At 35.8% G+C, this 17,387-nt stretch overlaps 1 protein-coding gene and 1 pseudogene across 2 annotated transcripts; one reads left to right on the top strand and one right to left on the bottom strand.

Moving 5' to 3' along the window:
• Positions 1-8,692, bottom strand: part of LOC107666786 (39S ribosomal protein L38, mitochondrial-like) — a 13,861-nt pseudogene extending 5,169 nt beyond the window's left edge.
• Positions 8,693-8,708: 16 nt separating this feature from the next.
• On the top strand, positions 8,709-14,363 carry LOC107666763 (tripartite motif-containing protein 65-like). 2 transcript variants are annotated; one of them, XM_016458206.1, is made up of 7 exons: positions 8,709-8,803; positions 9,238-9,669; positions 9,973-10,068; positions 10,850-11,080; positions 11,745-11,913; positions 13,272-13,361; positions 13,458-14,363. In XM_016458206.1, the coding sequence occupies exons 2-7, from the start codon at positions 9,250-9,252 to the stop codon at positions 14,000-14,002; spliced, it is 1,551 nt and encodes a 516-aa protein (XP_016313692.1). In that variant the 5' UTR covers positions 8,709-8,803; positions 9,238-9,249; the 3' UTR covers positions 14,003-14,363. The 2 variants fall into 2 exon arrangements, with proteins under 2 accessions (XP_016313692.1, XP_016313686.1); XM_016458200.1 differs by having other exon boundaries at positions 8,709-8,815.
• The last annotated feature ends 3,024 nt before the right edge of the window (positions 14,364-17,387 follow it).

Raw genomic sequence — 17,387 nt, 5'->3', positions numbered from 1 at the left:
TCAGTGATTCATGATTACCCATTCATAAAGACAGTCACTTGCTTCATTCCTGAATGAATCAGAAGTTTGAACAAATCAATTGAATGAATGATTCAGTGATAAAATCGGTGACTTGCTGCCACCTGCTGACGGATTTAGTTTCATTTTTAGCGTATAATTTCAGTTATTTAAATAATTTAGTATTTCTGTATTCAAAATGTTATATTTAAAACATTAATCTCCACATGAATGTATGAATTTAATTGCACTCATGCCACTTCTGAGCCTCATTAAACGTCTGAAAATGACATTGTGTTATTCTACTTATTATTGTTTTAAATAGAAATTTTAAAAAGCTTATAAACATATATTTTTGAATTTGACATAGATGAAAAAGATGCCATTACAAAGGTAAAAAGAAAATATCCCTGTAAGTCACTTTGAGTCAAATGTCACCTCATATTAGGAAGGATAATTTTTGATCAGAATATTTTGATTATTGATCAGAAGGTGCTCCTACATTTTTTCAATTAGGAGGACAAGAGCTCCTAAAAAGAAAAGTAAGCATAGAGTCATGTGTAAAGCCCCGTTCACACCAAGAACGATAACTATAAAGATAATGATAAAGATATAGTTCTAAAAATCGTTCTCAATAATAAAGTATAGCAGAGTCCACACCACAACTTTAACGATAAAGGCACAGAGAAATTATATCGCTGGAATCACTTTCAGAACGATTTTTTCCCAGCTGATGAACGATAAAAATATTGACAGCCAATCAGATTCAATCCTGCTGTCACGAGCTCGAGAATTTAAAGCGGCAGACGAGCATGCGCTTAGAATAAACAGACGATATCGTTCGCTGATGTGGACGCTAATATCGTTATCTTTATAGTTATATTTATAGTTATCGTTCTTGGTGTGAACGGGCCTTAACAGTATATTAGATCCGTGCATGAGGTCCTAAAGAGACAGCAGCCTAAATAAACCTCCTGCTGCCTTTAGGGCTGGACCAGAATATTCGATTATTCGAATATTCGTTCAGTGGGTTGACATTCGATTTTCAATTTTGAGATTCGAATATTCTTTTCTTTTTTTCCGAACACCTGGCATCCCCAACAAAACGGTTCTCATTTGCGCTTGAATATGAATCGCCCATGAGTGAACGTCATGATTCAGTTTCGCAAAACGGTGGCGAAGACCTCAGCTGTGTGGGAGCACTTTAAATTGAGTGAGAACAAGACAAAGGCAGTAGAGCCCTGCACGGACCTCAAATTTAGGCCCTAGCCCGGCCCTGGCCCGAGACGCTCAGGCCCCGGCCCTTGTCCGACAGCTTATCAGAATTACCGGCCCGGGCCCGACCCAAGCCCTTTTTTCCCCCTTCTCCCAAAACAGCTTATACTCTTTCAGCTATTAAAATAGTTCGGTTTTGTATGTAATGGCAAAATTATTATATTTCGTTTGTTTTTTTTATTAAAGGGGTCATAGGATGCCCATTTTCCACAAGTTTATATGATTCTTTAGGGTCTTAATGAAAAGTCTGTAACATAGTTTGGTTAAAATTTCTCAATGGTAGTGTAATTTAAGTTAATTTAGAAAAACGTTTGGAGCATTTTTCGTTCGTTAAATATACGTTTTTGTTTTTTAAAGTAACGAATACAAGTATACTTGTATTTGTGGGCACTCACAATAACAACAAAATGTTGTCTGAAGAGATGGCGAGTCAGGATCGTCATCTTCATCTTTGCGACACGGATTCAGAAAACACTAGTTTATTAGTAAATAATTCAAATATCTCCTTACTATTTCCCCCCTGACACATTGATGGTATTTACGTTTGCTGGGGCTTTGCGGCAAGCTTTAGCCTATTGCGTGCCGTTACCAATAGATTTCAATGGAACTAACTACCATAGTTAGCTAACGATGCTTTTGGGAAACGCACCCCAGAGCCGCCGCTCTTGACAGCACGGCCTCGTGTTGTTTCCACCAGCGTGGCAATTTTTTCATCACTAATTGATGGATGTCTAAAATATAAAAATTAGGAGAAGCCTAAAACAGGCCAGAGGCCCGGCCTGCGTCTGAACTATGATGTGAAAATTGGTCGAAGCCCGGCCTGAGGGGCGTAAAAAAGTCAGGGCCCGTCGGGCCCGGGCACGGGCTGAAATGCAGGGTGTGCCGAATATGCGATTTGAAACTGGCCTACCACAACAGCACATCAAGTTTGAAAAATCACCTGAGTTCTGTAAGTACGCCTATAGTATATTGTTGGTGTAAAAAAAACGAGCTGCTTTTATCCGCCATGTTAAGCAGTATTTTTACACATGATAAAAACGTGCACTTAATTTGCTTGGAAAATACTTGCTTGAATAGGCAGTCATAAAAAAAACGTACAGTAGCCCAGCCTAATAATAATTTGTCTATATTAAAAGTATTACTCTTAACAGATCTGTGTGTTTTGTATCACTAGTGCAGTGTCCGTTCTCGAAGCATATAAGCTAGGGGTGCTCCGATTGATTGGCTACCGATCACTATTGGCCGATAATCACGTTGGGATGTTTGATCGGCGGTCTCTAAAAAGGCCGATCTCAAAAAAACGATCTCAAGCAGATGACGCTGCCATGAGATGATTGGCAAAACATGCAGCGGCACCGTCTCTGTCCGGTGCGGGTGAAATAATTATAATGCTGAAGGTGACTCCTTCATATTTCTTAATTACCGGTAAATAACTTATAAAGTAATTTGAAAACCTTGTGTGAGACATAATTTCACAAACAGCGTGAGTGAATCACCTGCGCGCTATCACTTTCTCTCAAAATACGCAAATGGCATCAAATCACCACACATCGCCTCTGTCTATAAGCAAGCTGCACAGTTGAGACAGGAATTGTCACTTGCACCACCGAGGCAGTGTCACATCGTCACTAAAGTTTATACATTGGATTACTTTTAAATTCTTACCAGTGTTTAACCATTCAGCGCTCGCGCACTCTCCTGGAGACTGAGCGCTCATGCACACTCGCAGCGCACACACATAACGCCAGGTACTGTACACATTACTATGTTTGCAGTGCATACGTGGTGCGTGTTTTTTCCACGCTCATGTTAACAGATTAGAGCATTCACTGCACACGGTTGCGGTCTGTCAGTGCGTTCAGGAGCGGTGCGTCTGCAGCAGTGCAGAGATCGTTTCCGCATCGAGTCTATGTTTGCTGCGCTGCAAGCGCTGATTTAAAGTAACAGCGCATTGTTTGCAGTAAATATGAACATGGATTGACACGAAAATGTAGTAATTACACCATAAAAGAGCATTGTTTGCAGTAAATATGAAAACGAAAATGTAGCAATTGCACCATAAATGCATATAATTAAAGTATACTGCCTTTCACAGTCAACACATATGGCTTGTTGGCTAGGTTTAAAGGGAAAGAGCACTTTTAAATAAACAAGGCAAAAAATAGATGGCACTCGTGGAGGTAGGTAAACAAAGTTCTTTATGAACCGCATGGATTGCTTGTAATAAAGATTTCAGTACAAAAGAAAAGGCATTAGAGCTGACTATTTCTGTCAATGGTAAGTTGGGTGCTGTGTGTACATTAATGAGGAAAAAAAATTAACAAATGATTTTAGCAAATGGCTGCAATATAACAGAGTGAAAAATTTAAGGGGGTCTGAATACTTTCCGTACCCACTGTAAATCTAAGTAAATGCAAAAGTAAAAAGCATTGAATAATGTGTTGCTTATTTATTGTGTTTAAACATGTCTGTGAGTCTGTGAGTATCACTATAAATAGGTATAAATGATAAAAAGAAGGCTTTAAAAAGATCAGTATCGGCAGATACTGCTTTCAGCTTCAAAAATCCTGATCGGAGCACCCCTAGTATAAGCTCTGCCTGCGCGAGGTGCGCCGTTCTGTAGTTTATTAATTCTGAACGTGTCGCGTGTCCATATTGCACCAAAATGCACACCTTGGGTCCGCAGCAACACACCCGCCACGCGTGTTTCCTATTTGAATATTTTGTAAAATAGAACTTAATGCTTTTATTCAGCAAATATGCATTAAATTACATTTTAAAATACATTCACATAGAAAACAGGTATTTTAAATTGTAATAATATTTCAGAATATTACTGTTTTTTTCTGTATTTTGATCAAAAAGCAGCATTTGTGAGCAAAAGAGACTTAAAAACATTTTTTTTATTTTTTTTTTCAAACTTTTGAAAAGTACTGTATATAACTTTTTTTTGGGGGGTTAATATTGATTCAGAATAGTTTAATATAACGTATTATCATGACCCTACTATTACTGTCTAGAGTGGACTGTGGGGGAAACTACTGACCCTGGGCAGGAGCGGAGATCAGCGCTGAAATCACCCGGGACCTTCCTGTTTAAACAAGATGTAGATGTATCTGTGAAAACCTGTTCCTCTGGCTGGAAATGGACTGATGTAAGAGCAGATCTCTTCCCCTGATGACACCGAATTTCCAGGGACATTCCCACTGTAATGAATTAATAATTAGAAACTGATATCATCATGTACTTTGTCAAACAATTCTTTTTTTCAGGTCAGGGTTTTCCAACCGGGGGTCGGTGAGACTGAGGTCATGATGGATTTTAGCATGTTTTTACTGTATGTGTGGTTGTCTACTGGCCTCAAGTCAAAAGAATCTCTATGACATTATGATCTCCAGATGTTCCTCTTTTACATTTTTTTGTTCTTGTTGGAATGTGAGCTTCACTGAAATGCATTTTCACAGACATACTCACACTAGCCAGTGAAGATACTCCTGCTCAGCCATCCAGCAGATGTTCATCTGCAAAGACAGACACAGTTTATGTCACTGTATCACCATCTTGTGGAGGAACTTCAACTAGCAAACAGTTTACTAAATGCTGACTTGACATTTCTGAAGACCAAATGACCAAAAAGCATTTAACATTCGAAGAAAAAAAATTATATTTATATATATTTTTCATTTTTATACATTCAGTTATTATTTTGTCTTGTGGAGTATATATTAACATCTGTTATGTGAAATAGCTTATTCAAGACAGTACTAAATAAAAAATAACATGCAATTTTCATGATCCCCCTTATTTTGTTAAAATTGTTACATTTTGCATATTCTGCAAGGGGTATGTAAACTTGTGTGCACAACGGTATATTAAACACACACACACACACACACACACATATATATATATATATATATATTAAATGATCAAATATTATAATTATAAAAATGTAATTTCTCTAATATTTTTTAGATATAATATTATTCAAATAATAAATAATTAAAACATTAATATTTAAATGTGCATGCAAAGCTCAAAAGTATTTGGACACATACTTTACACTGTATTTTAAAAATGTCTGTCACTGCATTAAATGGAATGCGTACAACAGATATCATTAGATTAAAAAAAAAGTGTTTGATGTAATTATTTCGATGTACCTGGGCTCGTTAACAACAGCGTCCAGAGAGAATTTTCTTCAGCTTCAAAATGTATCTGAGGTGCTTGTGCCGCCTGAGGATTTTACACAAACAGTGCAAGTCAAAGTCTGTTTTCTTGATTTCAAGGAGAAATAGTCGTTACAAGTTTAGAGGCCTCACCTGACTCGGCGTTAAGTGATTCCCATAATGCACCGCTGCGCTGTGGTCCTCTCCGTATGCTGCATGCAGCACAACCCGCGGCACAAAATATGCCATGGGGAAGAGGTCCTTGTAGACCCCGTAGTGCTCGGCGAGCCTCTTGATGTGGTATGGTCCGTTAGTCTGCTGCCACTGTGCCTTTACTATGTCGAGCGGAATGCGGACTGGAAGCCATAAAACAAGAAAACGTTACAAGAAATGTCCTATTGATGACTGATATGATGTAATGTCTAGACATGCAGCCTTTGTAGCATGTTTCTCTACCACTAAACCTACAAGTTTATATATACACACTTAAATCAAAAGAAAAAAAGTATCAAGTATTATCAAAATCAAATCAAAAGAAAAAGTATTATCAATAATTTTGCATAAAGATTTTTGCATTGTGACAGTTTTTTCATTAATGCAAAAAAAAATAAAAAAAATTCTTTCAATTGTTAATTTAATATATATATATATATATATATATATATATATGCTTAAAAAACAACAATGCAAAAAATAGGCTTTTTAAAAATCACTTTCTTTTGATTTTTCATTTAATTCCAACTTTGATAACATTGATGAGTCACTGCATTTGCTGTATGATTACAAATTCAACATTAATTATAAATAGAATAGATAAAAAAAAACGAGTCGTTTGTCGAGACAAACTTTGAAGTTGGCTTGATAAAGCCAGACCAGAAAGTTTTAAAAGTTTAAGTTTAAAAAAGTTTTAAGAGTTTTAAAAAGTTTTAAAAGTTTGACGGTTTTCAGTTTGACATAGTTTGAAGTTTAAAATAGTTTTAAAGATTAAGTTTGAATGTTTTGAAGGCAATACAGTCTATTAGAAAAACAGATGGACAGACAGATAGACAGATAGATAGGGTGGTTGCTAGGGTGTTGTTATGTGGTTGCCAAGGTACTCAGGGTGGTTGCAAAGGTGTTGCTAGGGTACCCTGGATGGTTGCTAGGGTGTTGCTATGTGGTTGCTAAGGTACCCGAGATGGTTGCTAGGGTGTTGCTATGTGGTTGCTAAGGTACCCAGGATGGTTGCTAGGGTGTTGCTGTGTGGTTGCTTGGGTAGCCAGGGTGGTTGCTAGGGTGTTGCTATGGTACCCAGAGCGGTTGCTAGGGTGATTCTATGTGGTTGCTAGGGTACTCGGGGGTGTTGCTGTGCAGTTGCTAATGTATCCGTGGTGGTTGCTAAGGTGTTGCTAGGCTGTTGCTAGGGAACTTGGGGTGGTTGCTATGGTGTTGCTATGCGGTTGCTAAGGTACTCGGAGTGTTGCTATGCTGTTGCTAGGGTACTTTGGATGGTTGCTAAATTGGATTGGATTGCATTTTTCATACATGAAATGCAGCTCAAAGTGCTTCACAAAATAAAATAGATGCAAAAAACATTGACAATGATTCACACAATATTAATATAAATAATACTCTAAAGCAATTTTAAAAAGTTCACATGGTAAAATAGAAACATAAAAACAAACATTAAAACAATATCAGTATAAATAAATACTCATAAGCAACTTTACAATATACACTTAGCAATTAAACTCTGCTTTCAGTAACAGTGTGAAGATCTTTCATCATTCTGCTGTTAATTCATCTGCTCTGCTTTCTCTTCAGAGATCATGATGGTTCAATGACGCACTCACATGTTCGTAGTCGATTGTCTCTTTCCATCTCTGGGTTCTTTTTGTTCTCCAGCATCACCATCTTCCTCTCCTTCACCTCAGTGTTCCTGGAGAGACGCTGATATGGGAGCCCTATGTTGACCGGCTCAACGGCTGCCCACAATAACAATCAATGTTCACTGACTCACACTGATGCATCTAGATTTGATTGTATAGCTCTTGTGAAAATAACAGCTATGGATGAGTGTGTATTCACTTGCCTTCTTTATTCTCCTCCTCTCTGTACTTCCTATAGGTCTTCCACCAAACATCCTTCTGGTCGGCCTCTTCCGTTGCTCTCACGTAGCGAGTGTAACTGAGATATTTCTCCAGAGAGTCCAGTTGAGTCCAGTCAATGTCCTCATTGGGCATCGGCCCCAAAGGGGGAGACCGGTGACCCAGAACAGCTACAGAACATTTGATAGAGGATTTATTAGTAATCCAATGACAATAATAACAATAAATAATAATAATACAAAATAATAATATCGAATAAAATTATACATTACTTCTTATAATATAGTAAAATAATAATCATAGTAATATAAAAATGTTTTAATATAAATGTAATAAAACAATTTTGATAAAATAATAAAAAAATATGTTTAATTTAAATATAATTATAAAATAACATAATAAAATGTTGTAATATAAATAAAATAATAAAAACAACAATAATAATAAATATTATAATAATGTTGTAACATAACAATAATAAATATAAAAATGTAGTATAAATGTAATAATAAAAAATAAAATATTAATATCATTATAATATTGCTATATAGATAATATTAAAAACAACACAAATAATAATTATTATACTGTTGTAATATAAATAATAAACAACAATATAAAAATGTAGTATAAATTTAATAACAGTGAAAATATTCATATTATAATATTGTTTTAATAATAAAAAGAACCATTATAATAATAAATCTTATAATTCCGTAATAAAAATATAACAATATATAATATATAATCATTTAGAGCACGTCTAAGATGAGCAGTAACTAAAAGTGCTTCAGAAAGATACGAAAAAGGACAGTAAGGATAGACTGAAAATACAGACTAATAAATAAATTATCTACTTATTGATCATAATACATAGAAGAAGTAGACAGATAAATGCAATAAGTACATATAAAGGTCATTCACACCAGAAGACACACACACACAGAGAGAGAGAGAAGCGGCTCTACTGATTATTGAACTCATTAACTGCACATTCACACAAATATCGTCCAGCAGCGCTCAACGGTGGACCGAAGACCCCTCGCGTGACGCTTCAGCGCCACATCCACCGCCGCCCGCAGCAGAACACACGCCGCGCTGCGCAGCGCCATGACGAACCGCGACAGACGAGCGGCGAGACGTCCATACACAAGAAGCGTGACGTAACGTGCGTGCACGTCACCGCGTCTGAGCGCTCATGCGTATGGAAGGCGACGAGAAATCCAGAGCGCGCAGGACTCGGGATTATTTCACGTTTCTGCACGTATCTGATGAGTAAATACTCCTGTGAGTTTTACGAGAAAGGAGTTTGTCGATTAATAAATGTTCTGCTTTAATTAGTAGATGTTGTTTAGTGGTGATGTAGGGACAGGTGGAGTTTGTCTGTTTACTGTCTCGATGTTTTCAGCATATGGATGCACCTAAGAATTAATAATGACTATAATTCATCAGTCAAATGTATTTAATTCGGTTTATAGATTATAGAACGGTATACTTAAGCATCAACATGTATCTGATGCTGAAACACGAACATCTATAATCTATCTATCTATCTATCTATCTATCTATCTATCTATCTATCATCTATCTGTCCATCCGTCCGTCCGTCCGTCCATCCATCTATCATATGTGTCTGTCTGTGACAACATGCCCCAATAGTGGTTTTCATTGACAGTAACGTTGTTGCTTCATGTATTTTGTACTTTCAGGTTTCCAGATTTATGATGGATGATCATATGCAGTGCACGATCTGCTTGGATCTATTTAAATGCCCCGTGACAATCCCATGCGGTCACACCTTCTGCAAGGCCTGCATCTCCAAATTTTGGGATGGCATGCGCAAAGACTTCCACTGTCCTTTTTGTAAAAATTCCTTTGACACAAGGCCTGAGCTGAATCGCAACGTGTCTCTGTCGATGATAACGGAGATGCCCGCCACACACAGTCCAGCCAAGACTGATGTGAGCGCAGGAGCCTCCGTCCACACGGATCCGGAGCCAGAGCAGATCTGTGAGCGGCACCAGAAACCTCTGGTCATCTACTGCAGGAACGACAGCATGTGTGTTTGTTATGAGTGCTCTGTGAACGAGTGCAAGGGCCATGATAAGATTTTGGTGGAAGAAGAACGGAAGTATAGAGAGGTAATATTGTATTTGACATACAAATGCTGTATAGTTTAAATAGTATATCATTATTTTTGCATTATAGTAATGAGAATTTGAGATGAAAATGTTTAATTTTTCAGTTTTTCAAATGTCCATTAATTTTCTTTATGCAATATATATATATATATATATATATATATTTCTTAATTTTATAGTGAAATATATTGACTGGTTTTGTGAGATTCTACCTGTATGTCATTGCTGACTTTTTTTAAAGAACTTGTAGGAAAATGTTTGTCCTTAGCATAACATTAATATTCTTATAATTTTTCTGTGCAGGCAGGATTGAAGAAGAAGAGTGCAGAATTCAAGAAACACCAGGAAAGCGCTGAGAGAAACCGCCTGGAGCTGATGGAGAACATGGAGAAAGCAAAGGCAAGACAGCATCATTACCCACTTCATTAGGGACTTTATACAAAAATAAATATGTCATATATATCCAAACCCATGTTACATAGTGACACTTTACAATAAAAAAAGAACAATATGTAATACACAGTACACTAACATACAGTATATAATAATACATAATTATATGTATTATAATGTAATATAACAATACATATGTATTTCTATTAACTAACATTAACAAAAAATGTATAAATACAGTAACAAATATATTGCTCATTGTTAGTTAATGCAGTAACTAACATTAACTAATGGGACCTTAATGTAAAGTGTTAACAACATTATTTCATCCATGGACAACAAAAGGAGACGTTTTGAGGAATATCCACATTGCTCTTTTTCATAAAATGAAAGCAGACAAGAGCTGTCATGCACAAATAAGGACTAAAATCACCATAAAATCTATACTACTATACTTCTACTGATCAATATTTAATAAACGCTTCCATTCTGCCAGATGGCTGGAATCTTATTCAGTTTAAACACATGCAAAGACATGCAGGACCCAGTGCTGTTTGGCATTTTTTTAGACAAAATCTACACAAACTGATTCACACATTAATCCACTGCCAGGCCTCAATCCTAAAATCTTAATTATTTGTTTATTTAAATCCAAATTGTGACTTTATTTTGGCCAGACGGTTCATATGAGGGAATAGTCTTAAAGGATGCATACTGAATTAGAAAGCAGTAGCGTCACTGCTCATGGCGTGTGTTTTAGCTTGTTGTTCTCTCTCTGCTCTGTCAGGTATCACTACAGCAGACGTCTCAGTGGGTGAACACCAAGTTCTCACAGCTGATAAAAGTGTTGGCAGAGAAACAGGAGGTGACACAGCTTTTTCTGGAGCAGCATCAGGAAGTGACACTGTTGCAGGCTCAGGAGAGGCTGGTTGTGCTGGAGGAGAGAGCGATGCAGCTCACAGCCCTTCAGGAGGAGATCAGCAGCCTGTGTTCCCTCCCTCCCTGCCAGCTCATCAAGGTTTCAGCAAGAATTTAATTTAATTTAATTTAATTTAATTTAATTTAATTTAATTTAATTTAATTTAATTTAATTTAATTTAATTTAATTTAATTTAATTTAATTTAATTTAATTTAATTTAATTTAATTTAATTTAATTTAATTTAATTTAATTTAATTTAATTTAATTTAATTTAATTTAATTTAATTTAATTTAATTTAATTTAATTTAATTTAATTTAATTTAATTTAATTTAATTTAATTTAATTTAATTTAATTTAATTTAATTTAATTTAATTTAATTTAATTTAATTTAATTTAATTTAATTTAATTTAATTTAATTTAATTTAATTTAATTTAATTTGTAATTTGTAATTTTTTAATTATTTATTTATTTTTAGAAATGTGCACCACACACAAAAAATTTAATTAATTAAATAAAAAATAATAAAACTGGCTTCATTTTCTTTTTAAATTAATTATTTAAAAATGCTTGTTGATGCTACTAAGATTGTTTTTGTGGGGAAAATATTACTATTGTCAATATTTTTACAGTGATATTAATTTATCATCATATTAATTATTAATTTTGATATGATTGTTTTAGAGTTTATTGTTAATGTTGTCACAGATGTGAATAGGTCTGATTTGTGTTTGTGCTCGTGTTTGTGTGCTGATGCAGGACTCCAGGTTCATAAAGGTCCCACGCTTCAGTGACGTTCCTGTGGATGTGCATGTGAGCGTTCAGGAGAAGCTGACGCCCATCACAGACGTCCTGTCCCGCGTGTCCAAGCTGGTGTGTGAGGATCTGGAGAGAGCCGTACAGGTGTCCGGAGGACAGGATAAAGAGGGTGAGGAATGATCACACTCTGTTCACTGACAATCTGACGCTAAATGCACACAAAAATGGCTGTCTGATATCACCTGTTTCAGTCTAATTACCTGCATTTTTTTTTAATTTCCATGAGTCAGGACACATAGATTTCTTTTATCAGTCAGCCAGTAAACAAAGTTATGTTTGCAAGGTGCTGAGTGTTTGAGGTCAATCACTGGATTTGCCAAATTTAGTCAGATTTGTGGTATCAAATCTTTACTGTGTAAAATAATCAGTGCTTGTTATTTTAGGATGGACTGAAGTTGTACACACATTTTCCGCCATTTTTGGAATATTGTTTTTTCACAGCAGTCTATTCATTAGTGTAATGTATAATCCAATTCAGATACGCCTGCTCCTAAATCAAACATAAACACACACCCAAAAACACTTTATAAAGAACAACAGATTATACCAATCTAGGAGTGGGCAATGTCAGCCAAAAATGAGAGCTTTTGGTCAATAACAATATATATATACATCTCAATATATACTCCATTTGATGAAAGCATGGTAATAACAAAAATGTACAAAAAAATAATGGTCCTTATGACAGTTTTCAAAGTAATAGTATGGTAGACCTATCAATATTTTGATAAATGTAAATGTATTTATTTATATAAACTGTCATAAATGTTGCAAAATAACAATAAAGTATCATAAGGTATAGTAATTAAGTTTAAAACAGTAATACAAATACAAATTTATTTAAAATACAATTTTATGTACATTTTTTGGTCTAAAAATATTGTTTTATCCATATCTGTCAAGCATGTTTTATGTTTTCCGCCATATTTTCTGTGCAACCATTATTTGAATATTTTTTCCTACACTAGTCTATTAATTTATGTAATGTATAATCCATTTCAGAAAAAAAAAAAAAACTGCCCATAAATGGAATGCAAACACAACAAATAAAACTATCAAAGATTATGCCAAACGATGGGTGGGTAATATAAGCAAAAAATGAATATCACAATATTTTTTTTAAATCTTGGTGGATAACAATATACGCATTTTTATGAAAAAGTGATGCTAAAAAAAGATGTATTTCAAATATATTTAAAATAAAATAAACAATTATTATTTACTTGTTATATATTTTATTCTAAATATTTTTTAAATACACACTTTTTAAATATATATATTATGGTACTTATGCCATAGTCCTGTCAATTACATATTTTATTTAACCAATCATGAACTTTGCAAGGAAACAGTTTTATAAATACATGATAATACTGTTTTTACGCTTTTTTTTTTTATTTAATTTTTTTTAAATCAATGTGTTATCTATGTCTCATCATCATAATTTTTTCATTGTCTTTCTCGTAGGCTCTCCTCAAGATAAGAGGCCAGTTCTGGCTGTTGTTCCCAGTCCTGCAACACCATCATATCCAGCAGAGATGGAGGGACTGAATGCATGTACGCTCATATCATATCATCACAGGATACTACAATGCTTTAAAAGCCATCAGTAGTTTATTATTCTCATATGTTGCAATTCTTCTCTTCATCCAGACCGTTGCAACCTGACCTTCGACCCTCGCACCGCCAATGCTCACTTACGGCTCTCTCAGAGCAACAGGAGGGCGGAACATCTGACATCGGGGCCGCGCCCCGTCCCGGCCGATGAGTCCCGCTTCGACCACACCTGGCAGGTGTTGTGTCTCCAGAGCTTCACTCACGGCCAGCACTACTGGGAGCTGGAGGTGTCCAAACCGTGGGCCTATGTGGGTGTGACGTACCCGAACATCCCGCGCAAAGAGAAGGGCAAGCGCTGCATGGTGGGGATGAACGAGCTGTCGTGGAGCCTGCAGCTGGACGAGCGGCAGCTGAGCGCGTGGCACGCCGGCTGCAAGGAGTCCGTCGCCGGCCAGCTGCAGCCGAACGCTCAGCCGCTGCGCATCGGGATGCTGCTGGACTACGAGGCCGGGACGCTGACGTACTATGCCGAGGGACAGGTCCGGCTGCACGCCTTCCACTGCGCCTTTACACAAGCGCTGTTCCCGGCCTGCTGGATCGGAGAGGGCGTCACCATTACACTCTGTGAACCGCGAGCATGAAAAGGTTTGATCCTGGGGAAATAGATGCATCATCCCTACTGTAGCTGAACCTGAGACGTGTGGCCTTCCTTTGTCATCATTTACTCCTGGTGTTTTTGAGCGGTGGTGAGATTTGACGAGCTCAGTATCTACTCTGGGATGGTTCGGGTTGATCTGTGGAGAATTGTGTAAGGGCTGAAACATACTTCACGCAAGTATGTAGACGCAGATGCTCACACTGAAGTGAAATATGTAGTGAAATATTCATTGCAAGTATTTAAAATGAAAAATAATGTTTTAAAAGAAGTCTGTTATGCTCACAAATTCTGCATTGATTTGAATGTTGCGAAATATTACAATTTAAAATAATTATTTTAAAATATATTTCGTACATTCATATTAATCAGTATATGAGAATGATTTCTGAAGGATCATGTGACACTGAAGACTGGAGTAATGATGCTGAAAATTCAGCTTTGATCACAGGAATAAATTACATTTTAATATAAATTCAAATATAAAAGTTATTTTAAATTGTAATAATATTTAACAATTTTTATTGTTTTTGCTGTATTTTTGATCAAATAAATGCAGCCTTGATGAGCAGAAGAGACGTCTTTCAATAACTATTCCAAAACGCACACACACACACAGAACATCTGTGTTTGTGAACTTCATAAAGTGTGTTTCTGTCCTAAATCTTTGCCATTCTTTCCTGTGGCCAAATGATAGCAGGTTACATTAACTTTTAAGAAGTTTTGAAGAGTTTGCATTGAGGGCCAGCTGTGCATTATTTAGTTTTTATGTTGTGTTTGAGTGAGATCAAAATTATTTTCTGCTGTATCCACTCTAGTATATGATTCCCATTTCTAGTTTTTAAAAATTCAGAAACAGACCTGTTCGCCGGCAGTTTTAAAGTACAAACAGTTATGTTGTGTTCATTTCCGTCTTCTGTTTTCCTGTGCTGTAGGATTCTTGTTATAGTGATTTGTATTTGTACGTATTTCTACTGTATCAGTTTTAGTAGCATTTTGTTTATATTTTACAGAGTTTAACTACATCGTGGTTGATGTGTCCATCAAATTGATCTTTTAACACTTCAGATATTGACATCTGTGATTATGAAATTAAATTTCATACTCTAAAACTCTAGTCATAAACTCTAATTTCATTATCATTGGTTGTGTTCAGAATAGCTTACTTGCATACTTCACAATATGTATCATTTAGGCCTACTAAACACTATTTTTATGCAATAGTAATGCTTTGCTTGCTATAGTATGTTTATTATTTAATTTAGCAAGTGAAGTCCAGTTATCAAACAAATGATTGCATTTTTAGTCGAATTTGGTCCAATTAGTCTAATCAAACCAGTCAAGAGGGAGATATTAAAAACAATCAAAGCTGATATTCCTCCTGGTTGCTTCATCACTTTTTAATTGGAAAGTTGAGCCTGTCACATTATAGGTAAAAAAAAGTTAGAATTGTGAGATATAAAACTAGCAATTATGAGAAAAAAGTCAGAATTTATACCTCAGAATTTTGACTTTTTTTCCTCGCAATTGAAAATTGAATTAATTTTTTTTTCAAATAATTCAGAATTTATGTTGCGATTTTTACTTTTTTTCTGAATTGTGATTAAAAAAAGTCACAATTACCCTTTTTATTTTTTTATCCTGTGGCAGAAACAGGCTTCCTTTGCACTTTTTTTTTTTGGCATACTGTGCACAGCATAAATAATGCATACTGCAAATATAGAATTAGTATGCTATTCTGAACGATAGCCTTTCTATTAAGAGCCATTGAAAGTTTGAACACTGTGTGCGTTATATCTGAATATGGGATCATAATTATATGAAATCCGTTCTTTTATAGCATACTTGAGGTCTGAGCTCACTTCTTTGAGCTGATTTTATGCACTAAAGAGTAGCAGGTGGAACTGTACCTAATATTGGGAGATTGTTTGATTTTTAGAAAAGCAATTTAATTTGCACAAGCATTTACAGCTGCAAGAGTGAAGGGAAAACTGGAAAAGCACATTCTTTGGGAATAATGAAGTCATTTCGAATTGTGTCTGTATCTCCTGAGAGACTTTTATCAATGAATGTGAACTCATCTTGATGTTTGTCTGCTTTTGAAACCCTGGTCATCATGTACATGAATGATGAACACAAAACGTCCATAAATGAAATGCATCGTTCAACTTGTACAGGTTTACTTTAATAAAATACACTTTAAATAAGACAATACAGTGAAGACCATGCGTAACTGATTAATTGTATAATTAAATAAATTAGGGAAAAATAGAATCAACAAACGCTGTCCAGGAGACTGAAGGTGCATGTGGGGTTAAAGTGCATCTTTAGTCTTAACTGCTGCTGCATGCTTCAGAGATGCCAAGACTAGTACACACTGCTGCAGAACACGTCTGAAACACGCTTCATCAGAATATACAACATGTAGTGTTTGTGAAGGTTATTTTACACAATGCTCAGTTCATTTGATTGCTTTTTTTTGCTCTGGCAATGAAAATGATTGCAAAAGAAGCCAAAGTGGAATCAACCACTGCATGTTGCCGAGCAACAAAAGACTAACAGCCTGTCCAATCAGAATCAAGAACCAGAACTAACTGTTGTATAAAACAGATTTGCAGCACATAAAGGTTTTAGTTAAAGGAATAGTTCACCAAAAAATGTAAATATACTCATCCTCAGGCCATCCAAGATGTAGATGAGTTTGTTTCTTCATCAGATTTGGAGAAATGTAGCATTACATGACTGTCTCACCAGTGGATCCTCTGCAGTGAATGGGTGCCGTCAGAATGAGAGTCCAAACAGCTGATAAAACATCACAATAATCCACGCCACTCCAGTCCAACAATTAATGCCTTAACAAATCCATCAAGATGTTTTTAACTTCAAACCGTTGCTTCCGGCTAAAATATGAGTCTTCTATTCATAATATTGCTTTCTAGAGTGAAAAAGTCATCTTGTCTGAATTAGGAGAGAAATATATACAGATCAAGCACCGTTTACAAGCCAAAACAGCTCTAGACAAATATGTGGGTGGATTTTGATGGACTTTTTCACTGGAGGAAGCGTTATTATGGATTATGGACTAGAGGATCCATTGGTGAGCAAGTGATGGAATGCTACATTTCTCCAAATCTGATGAAGAAACAAACTCATCTACATCTTGGATGGCCTGAGGCTGAGTACTCTTTCAGCAAATTGTAATTTTCTGTTGGGATGCATTTGGTGGAATGTGCAGTAAAGGGGCGTTCGCATTTGATTTGCTGTGACTAAGCTTCCGGAAGTCTTTTGTTTTCAAAGACAGATTTAAAGGGATAGTTCACCTTCAGTTGCTGGTCCCCACTGACTTGCATAGTGTTTTTTCTTCTTCTTTC

Source organism: Sinocyclocheilus anshuiensis, unplaced genomic scaffold (assembly GCF_001515605.1).
Source record: "Sinocyclocheilus anshuiensis isolate Anshui unplaced genomic scaffold, SAMN03320099.WGS_v1.1 scaffold1500, whole genome shotgun sequence".
In the NCBI taxonomy this organism is placed as follows: domain Eukaryota; kingdom Metazoa; phylum Chordata; class Actinopteri; order Cypriniformes; family Cyprinidae; genus Sinocyclocheilus; species Sinocyclocheilus anshuiensis.
The sequence above is the reverse complement of the archived record's forward strand: the minus strand, read 5'-3'. Positions and strand labels throughout refer to the sequence as shown.

Coding starts and splice junctions, on each gene's coding strand:
- LOC107666763 (XM_016458206.1), top strand. CDS start 9,250: ATGATGGATGATCATATGCAGTGCACGATCTGCTTGGATCTATTTAAA. Junction 9,670..9,972: donor AAGAACGGAAGTATAGAGAG/GTAATATTGTAT, acceptor TTTTCTGTGCAG/GCAGGATTGAAGAAGAAGAG. Junction 10,069..10,849: donor AGAACATGGAGAAAGCAAAG/GCAAGACAGCAT, acceptor CTGCTCTGTCAG/GTATCACTACAGCAGACGTC.